The following is a 9,270-nucleotide window of genomic DNA, read 5'->3' as shown; positions in this document are numbered from 1 at the left end:
AGGACCAAAAAGCAACTTGACGAGAAAAGGATTTATTTGCCTTACACATCCTAAGCCCCGGTCCACTGAGGGGAGTCAAGGCAGGGGGCCAGGAGGCAGCGACTGAAGCCAAAGCCGTGAAGGGAACACGACTCACTAGCTTCATGGCTTGCTCAGCCTGCTTCCTTACGTCACCAGGACCATTTGCCTAGGGGTGGCACTGCCCACCGTGGGCTGGGCCCTCCCACATCAATTATTAATCAAGAAAATGCCCTATTAACAGACTTGCCTCCAGGCCAATCTGAGGGAGGCGTTTTCTCCATAGATTCCTCTTCCCAGATGACTTCAGTTTGTGTCAAGTTGACAAAAACAAACTAACTAACTAACTAGGACAGAGTTGAACACCTACTGAAATGGATTAAGAAACTGAGACTCCTAAGCTCGGCACTTGGAGATCATAGCCGGAAGGAAAATGAGCATCTTTTGGACCCCACTGATGCCTTTGAAATGTCCCTCTAGAGTAGGATAGGGGCAGCTGGAGCTTCTTTGATCATATTCAGCTGTGCAGGGGTGGAGGGGTGTAGCCCTGATGGACAGCAGCAATCTCCCAGGGGCACATAAAGCCTACCTTCTATCCCCTCACTTCCGTTTCTTGGGCCCTATGAGCATGCGCCATGGCAGCCCTTTCCGCTCTGGGCTTACCCGGTTGCCCCAGGAGCCTTTGAAGCAATCGTTCTCTGTAGCTTACAGAACGGGGGACAGCATTACATCCCCCAGTCTCTCCACATCCTGACTTGTGGCTGTAACAGCACGGGATGGACTAGACCATCAGCCAGGCTGACTTAGGGCTCAAATACAAGCTCCTTCATGTAATCCCTAGGTGGCTGACTTTCTTGCCATTTGGGAGAGCCAGTGAATGGAATGTGGGCAATAGTGAGGTATATCAGCCTCCTGAACTTCTGTAAAAATTGTCTGGGACCAGGCAGTGACAGTAATGAGGCACATCACATCTCAGAAGATGGCAGTGTGTTGACAATAGTGGTAACTCGAAATAGTTAAATCAGGAAAAGGATGTTTAAAAAAAAAAATCTGTGAATTCAGTGCTTTCTCTGCAATGACATCACTCTCTCACACTGGCAGTCCACAAAGCCTTCCTGAAGGAGAGATAAAGGACTGACGGCTAACCCCCTGGAGATTTATACAGAGGCTTGCAGCCTGTCTTATCTGTGCCACAGCCCCTGGGAGTACAGCAAGAAAATGCTATCTCCTCCATAGAGTGGCACCAGGATTAGGCTGAAAGCCACGGGGCTGATAGCTATGAACTACAGCCTGGTGCCTGGCACACAGTAGGTGTTCTAGGAAGAGAATGCCACGGTGAGGTAGGGAGGGATGGGAGACAAGAGCTCTTGGGTCACAAACTGCTGTATCATGAATCTCGGGCACAGTATTGTGGGGGAGAGGAACATTGGAGATCATGGCTGGTTTGAGAGGGCAGGGGTGGGACGCTAGCTGACCTAGAGTTGCCCAAGTCTCCATGGGAAGACATGGAGACAGCATAGGACAGGTCACCGTCCTCAGCCCAACCCATGAATGAATGCTTGCAGCCTGGAGGTCTCCCGAGTTGATTATCTTGTCTAAGGCCAAAACCTAGGGGAAAACTGCTGGGAGGCTCTCCCTGGAATGCAGCCCACAGGTGCCTGGGATCTGTGGACAAGGCGTCTCCATAGCCACCGACTCATTCTTGCTCATTTCCCAGCTTTTGGCTCCAGCCAGCCACTGTGACCCCCCCACCCACACCCCCTTCAGCAACCCAAGTTGGAATAGCCTGCTTCAACAAGGGGGCCATCTTGCCCCAACTCCCTTAATGCTCTCCTGTTAGACCAGGCTTCTCCTTGTCAGGCTGGGAACAGCAGGTCACCTGCCCAAACTGAGAAGGAAAGCTCTCCCATCCTGCAGACACAGGCCACACAATCTGCATAAAGGCTCCTACCTCACAACAGCTGCGAGGTCCTGTCCCATGTCAAATCCACCCTGTCCTCCCCTAAACCAACTGACAGAGAAAGGACCAGAAGGAAAACGAAGACAGGGCTTAGCCTTCCACTGTGCCTTCTCTTCCTTCCCTCGAAATGGGTGCAAGAAACAGCCAGAATCCATCCAAAAGAGAATGAGATTTTTTTTTATTACTTAAAATCAGCAAACTCATGTTCCTCAAGCCCCAGACCACGGTGGGCAGCTCTTTTACCTCTGTCTCCTCCACTCCACCCCTTAGCCACAAGTGAGAGGAATGGAAAGTAAGAAGCCAAAGGGCCTCTGCTAGGAGAAGCTGCCCGGATGTGTGGTAAGTATGGTCCAGCTGTGGCTGGAGTGACAGCCACAGGCCCCTCCCTATAAATGAAGTGCCTGCAGCCACAGCTGAGGGAGAGGCCTACTTGTAGAAGGAAGGGTCAGTTCAGCACCGGGCCACAGGGCAGGATCTCTGACTCCTAGCCAAGGAATGGACTAAAAACAGAGGTCAGGAAGGCAGAAACATGCTGGAAGAAGGAGGCTTTGGTCCCAGGGTTTTTGTTGGTCCAGTTTTGATGGTTGTGGGGGAAGGAATGCATTAGTAAGCCCAGAGAGAGAGAGAGAGAGACAGAGAGAGAGAGGCAATTATCAGGCACTGCCAGAGGTAACAAGATAGGTTGGACCCACCCTGGCAGAGGGGAGCTTAGCAAGCCAGGGGCTCTCAGGGAATGTCTGCTAAAACATATATATACATATATATTAACCATTCATAGAGGGCAGGGGAAGAGGAGGGTCTGATCAGAGGATCTGCCTGGGCATCCCATAGCCAGTCATGCCAGCCTGAGAGGCTCCACGGTTGGTGCCCATCTGTAACCCAATCACATTCTTGCCCTCTTGCAACTGGTTGTCCGAGAAGTTCCGAGGGTTCTCCTTGGATTTCCTGAGTAGAAGGGGGAGTACAAGTTAGGAGGTGGTCGGAGGCTAGCTACCCCAGTAAATTCTTCCCTGGAGTGTGTACAGTGACACCCACTCTGCCTTTGAGACTCCTGGGTGCCCAGAAGCACTTCTTTGTCTCTCCATAAGGACAGTCATTGCTACCACCACCACCACCACCACCACCACCTGCCACCTTCTGGAATTGTAAAGGTGCTTTGTAATGACTGGTTCTACTATCTGCAGGCAGGAAAGGCAGGAGTGCTGTACCAGCAAGGCCCTATGGCTATCCCACAGATACTTACTTAGGAAACCAGTTGGGGTCCCCAGAGAAGAGCCCATCGTCCCTGGCTACTGCCAGCCCACCCAGGTTCATTAGTGTCCGCTGCACACAAGCCATGTTCTTTCCTGGAAGAAAACAGTGACATCATCTCAGCAGAAGTACTGGATGCCAGCATCCTACCTGCTACTAGGTCTGCAAGCCTGATATCTAAACTTTTAATTCATTGTTTGAAACTCAACCTGCAGTTTGGCTCATCCTTGATCAAATATACATGCATGTGCGCGCGCGCACACACACACACACACACACACACACACACACACACACACACACACTTGTCCCCAGGAAAACCATCAGCTATCCTTTTTCTTTGGTAAAGATTGCCTGGCCCAGCTCCTGCTCTCCTGGGTAAGAGCCCTGGCCCCTGGCTCACCTTCCCAGAGATCCACAGTCTGGAAGATGTCCGTGGTGTTAATGCCATAACGCTCGGCTGCTTGCAGGAACTGAGAGATCTGCTCCATCTGCTTGAAGGCCATCGTAGAGGCCTGGATCTTCTTTACTGGGGCCTGCCCCTCAGGATATAGTGAATTAATGAGCTCGCACAGCACCTGGAAGAGGCAGTGGGCAGAGGTGAGGATGGGACAACTGAAGAACAGAGAACCAGAGAGAGACGCCTTTCCTGTGGCGACCTCAAGGTGCCTACTGCCTCTGAACCCAGATAGAGGGCCAGTCTTGAGTCTTTCTTCACTACTCCAGAACCACTGCCTGGGGCTCACCTTCTCACCCTCTTTCCAAAGAGCTACTCTACCAGCACCTACCAGGTCCTGATGCAACAGGCACATCTACCTGACCTTTCCTCCTCGGAAACAGAAGACATGGAAACTCTTTCAGCCCCAGGAAGAAGCTCAGGCTGACAAGCTTGCATTTGCATGCTCTTTTTCTTCTTTTCTTTGTGTAAAACAGTCCCTGCTTGCCCTGCTCTCCCCGCCCAGCCCTCACCGTGCCATCCTTGAGCCAGTTCTGGAAGTTCTCCCGCCCTGGCTGGGGCTGGCTCACACCCTTCCGGCACTGAGTGGTAATCCACTGGATCAGGATCTGCTCCAGATCTGGGTCGTACTGCTTCTCAATCTTCTGCTGCACCTCTCGGCTCAGGCCATACGAAGGTCCCCTGTTGGCCATTCTGAACAGTGGTGAAGAACTGTGGAGAGGACAGAACCAGGCCCACTGTCAGCATTCTACAGTACAAGGCACTGGGGGGCCCCTGAAGACCAGGGAGGGAACTGGCCAGGAGCTAGCACTGCCAGGGCTCTGAACTCTGGCTGGTAAGGAAGCCACACAGATACTAAAATTCCATTTGAATGAATGGCTCTATGTATAGAATGAAGCCTGGGACCCACTGGAATGCAGTTTGAGGGAATGATTTCTGTTCAGCTCCTCATCTGGAGTAATGAAGCTTGACAGAGGCCAATCGATCAGTCTAGCCCCCAACCCTACTCTTTGAAGCCTTAAAAATGATTCGGGAAACAAGAGTACAGAATCCAAGATCTGTACTAGGGGCTGCAGAAGAGAATGAAGTCTTTAGTTCTCTATCCATAGTGTTATCAAGAGGATGCACGGAGTAGTGGTGACAGTGGGAACAGTGCACACCACAAATATTAAGCTGCACCATTCAGATCATCTTACAGGAATTAATAGGAGGAGAGGGACAGAAGCAGTCTGGGTGGGCTTGCTGGGAAAGGTAGGCCCACACATCAGCAGGCAGAGGGAATTTCCAGAGAGAAACCTAGCAGACAAAACAAATTCCTTCCTTTCCCTTCTAGGAACGGTGATTAGCAGACCAACCCCTCTTGCCTACTCTCCCACGGAAGGCGACCCTATTGTAATTCCCAAAACTGGGAGATACATCATCTTACATAGTTGTAAAGGTAGGGTGTGCCTTTGCAGATGGCGTGATTAGCCTGTCTCAGCCAGGTGGGCCCAGTTCTCTTTCTCAGTAAGTGAAAGGGGAAGGCAGCAAGGGAGAAGTGAAGGCAGGGAGGGTGTCAGGCAGGGTCATGAACCAAGTAATACCCCGAGGCCAGAAAGAAAAGGAAATGGATCCTCCCCTAGCTCCTCAGCCCCAGTGAGTTTGGCCCGGCCAGCACCTCCCACTGAGTTTCTAGAACTATCTATCAGAGCATCCAGTGTGTGGCTAGGTTCATAGCTTGTTACAGCAGAAAGGGGAAACTAATCCAGAGCCTTGGGTGTGATTATCAAGGAAACCTGGGAAGAGAAAGAAGAGTGGCAAACTGCATAGCTGGGTTTAATGTTCCTAGAGGACCCTGGTTAGGAAGGACTGACGGCTTCTGACCATAGCCTGAATTGGCCGGCATTTCACTGTGGGCTGCCTGCCACACCCACCACTTTACTGACAGGTGCCACACCCAGGAACCTGGAGAGAAAGTACTGCTACTGAACAGGGGAGCCGGGGACAGAGGAGGGACACTGTCCTTCATTTGCTAATCCCAAGCCATTGCTTAGGGGTCCTTCTCTCTATTCAGAAATAGAGCCAGCTGTTTCCGACTGCTCACAAAATGGTATCCACAGGACAAGCGCCTCCATTCAGAGAGAGGAAGGGAGCCCACATCTGGCTCCAAGCCAGGTCAGTCTTAAGGGATGAAGTCATTCTGGCTCCCTCTCTCATGCACCCCAGGTTAAACACTCCCACCACCCCCTCAAAGGGCTCTGGTGCTCTGCCAAAGAAACCAGGCTGTCTGTCGCTAATAATGTCATATGTCTGGGCAGAGGTTGTGTGTCGGGTCAGTCTCCTCCCCCACCCTGCAACATGGCTGCTCCTTTCTACACTGGGTTATCCAGCTGCACATTTCTGGCAGGATCCTTCCCACGATTCAGTTATTTTTAAACTTCACTAGGAGACTTCCCCCTGCCAGACCAGATAAATGTCAGACTGGGTCCTGACCTGGGCCACACCACAGGCCACACACACACACACACACACACACACACACACACACACACACTTAGCTTGATGAACGCAGGTAGTCAAGTGGAGTGGCTGAGACCTGGGCCGAAGGAGGAGCCTGCGTCCTTGCCCTCACTTGTCCAGCCGCAGCTACTCAGCTCTCGGGCTAAGGCGGGGGTGTTGTAACCTCCGACTACAATGGAATGGCTAGAAACCAGGATAAGAAAAGGAAGGGGCTAGAGGCTACTATCACACGCAAGCCTCTTTTCCCTGCACAGTATCTAGACCTCTCTTCTGGAAACAACTTTCCTCTTGTTGCTTGGGGCTATTTCCAAGGAGCTGGTGTGCCTGGAGCCCAGGCACAGGTAAAGAAAGGGCAAGAGAATGATTAACCAGAGACCAGGGTTGAGTGGAAGAAGAGAGTCCTGAGACAGACCCTTCCAGTAGCTCCCTACCCAGCTCTGCAGCCTGGACGCAGCTGGCTGGGCTGTTAAGTCTCCAGCTGCAGTGTCTCCGTTCCACTCTGAGGCCATGACCCTAGAACCCCAAAGTGGCAGAGCCACGGGGCGGGATTCTCAGACCAGCCTCTCCCAGATGGCCCTGCCTGGCCAGCAGCTGTCTCTCTCCCAATCCCCGCAGGCAGGCAGGCAGGCAGGCAACTGATGGGTGTCGGCTGCTGCAGCTGGAGAGACCCACCCTAGTTCCACCCAGGAGACCCACCCCAGCCCTCCCTCAGAGAAGGAGAAAATGGCCAAGTCTCTTTCTAGTGTGGGCTACAGAGATCCTTCCAGCTGGAACACAGGTGTGGGAGACGCCTACAACTGGGTATCCTAAGTGAAGACAACTGGGTAGCTTGCATGGTGGGCTGGCAGTGACAACACTAAAGCTGACTGGAGCCCTGGGAACCATCCTCAGCCAGACCCACAAGGTTACAGTAACTGGGATAGGAGGAGGAGCCATAAAAGGCCTTCCAACCGGGTGCTCCACCCAAACCATGGCTGGCAGTTTACCTCATCCCATCAACGTCAACGCTGAAGGCAAGGGAGACAAGTAGGAGGATTCTTCACTATGTATTGGGAAGACAATGGGATTCTCCTCTCACCGAGTGAGTGGAATGTAGGGAACTTCCCAACTTCTACAACAGAAATGCCGTATGGGTAGGCTGAAGGCCAGTAGGGGCACTGTGGTTAAAGGGATGACTTAGGGAAGACCCTCCCCCACCAGGGGGCAGTCCCCTAACCACCTAGAGTCCTGAGCAGAAGAGAAAGCTAAACTCCACAAACAGGAAGCCACAGGGCTGCGCAAGGAGGAGAGGAGGGGTGGAGGCCGTTGCTATGGCTTCTGTGTACCAAACATAGGAATGGAGGCAGGGTGGGCCCCCCCCCCGGGGCAGGAACACCCACTCCACACGGACCTGGGTGGAGGCTCTAGGCGAAGGGGCATAGAGTACAACCGGAATGGGGGCGGCGGGGAATGGAGGGGCAACTCTGGAGGGCCTGGAGGGCATATGCATTTTGTGGGTAGAAAAACAGAAAAGACATATCCAGAATAGGAAAGACATTTTCTGAGCTAAAAAGCCCACACCTGACAATGTGGAGGGGCAAAACCATGGGGTGAACACAGACTAGGGGCCAATACCCTGGGGACCAGCATAGACAGCAAAGTCATGAGTGTGCAAGGGGATCGCAAGGACAAAGATTATTTGCCGCTATGGAACGTTAGCACCTTGCTCACCCCTCCCAACCTTGGACCGCAGTCTGAGACGTATCCTGAGCTTCAGGAAGGAGAAACTGGAAGGAGCTTAGAGATGAGCTATCCTGACTACTTGCTCTAGAGAACAAGGGGACCCGTCCAGCCACAGGTCTTCTACCCAGCACCTCCACTTTTCCATCACCGCTGCTTTTGCTCCACAAATACCACATCTCCCTTAACCTCTCGGATGCAAACACAGGTAGGCCTGCAGAGCCCGATACTTCCGGTCTGCAGGTCCAGCCCCTTCAGCCGCCGCCACCCCCACGGCCACACCCTGGGCCGTTACTGTGGATGAGTCACCCACCGCCCTCCCGCCACTGGGGTGACGCAGGTCTGGGCAGCCCGCCCGCCCGCCCGCGGCCACCACCGGCTTTCCCAGCAGCAGGGGGCACGGGAGGGGGCAGCGGGTCTCAGGCTAGGGTAAGGGAGCTTGGACAGCAGCCAAGCCCTACAGACAGGACATATCCGAGTGCAGTCAGGGCTGCAGCCTCGAAATGTCCGAGGTCAAAGGCATTCCAGAAGAAGGGGGTTTCACAGAAGACGAGGCTACTGTGCAAATAACTCACCGAGAGCCGTGACCCCAGCTGGTGACCCCGAGTACCCAGACAACGAACTAGCAGGAGGGGACCAAAAGGGCGGTCTCGGGGTCACAGAAGGCAGGCAGTGCCCACACGTGCTCCTGGACCAGGAAGTGAATGGGTCGCGCGGTAAGTTCAGGGACCGCGGAGACGCACCGGGGCGCGCGCCAGAACCCAGTTCTTGCGGCCACTCAGCAGCCTGCGGACGTCCGACGCCCTCGTTCCTTCTCCTTTAAGGAGAACTCGACGCTGGAGCGAACTGCTGGGGCTTTGAACCCGACCTTTTTGGGTCGGGATGGACGCCCCGTCTGTGCGCCCGTAAAGCTTGCCTTACTTAATTGTTGAACAATGCAAAGATGTCCTGGGAACCGGACCTGACAGCACGGGGCGGGGCACCCAGTTCGGACCCTTGTGATCTTCAACCCCCAGGCTCCCTAAAGCAAGTCTCAAGTGTTCGCTTCTTGCTTTCTACAGACCACACACATACCCTCCCAACCCCACCCCGCTGCCTCGATCCCCCAAGTTCTGCTCACCGTCCAAGCCGGCTAGATGAGAGCGCACACACGGCAGGGGCTGCAGTGGCGAGTGGGGCTCAAGACCCGGCCGAGCTTGGAGTTTTCTGGAGGGTCCCGCCTCAGACGGGGCGGACCGGGGGCGGGGCAAGGGCCAAGAAGGTTTAAAGGCGCAGCCGCGTGGAATGCTGGAGCGCTTAAGATAGATGGTCAGTAGGCGGGAATGAGCCCTATAGGACCTACTGAGTCCCTGGCACCGCTGCAAAA

The 9,270-nt window shown here is 53.8% G+C and overlaps 1 protein-coding gene across 3 annotated transcripts; it reads right to left on the bottom strand.

Moving 5' to 3' along the window:
- Nucleotides 1-2,135: 2,135 nt before the first annotated feature.
- Tagln2 (transgelin 2) lies at nucleotides 2,136-9,085 on the bottom strand. Of its 3 annotated transcripts, none has more exon segments than NM_001013127.1 (5): nucleotides 2,136-2,923; nucleotides 3,222-3,324; nucleotides 3,633-3,807; nucleotides 4,199-4,397; nucleotides 9,025-9,059. In NM_001013127.1, coding segments are annotated over 4 exon segments (600 nt in total). In that variant the 5' UTR covers nucleotides 4,379-4,397; nucleotides 9,025-9,059; the 3' UTR covers nucleotides 2,136-2,781.
- Nucleotides 9,086-9,270: the final 185 nt, after the last annotated feature.

This window comes from Rattus norvegicus, chromosome 13 (genome assembly GCF_021556685.1).
Source record: "Rattus norvegicus strain SHRSP/BbbUtx chromosome 13, alternate assembly SHRSP_T2T, whole genome shotgun sequence".
Taxonomy (NCBI): Eukaryota; Metazoa; Chordata; class Mammalia; order Rodentia; family Muridae; genus Rattus; species Rattus norvegicus.
Note: the sequence above shows the minus strand (reverse complement) of the source record. Positions and strands in the feature narration are given on the sequence as shown.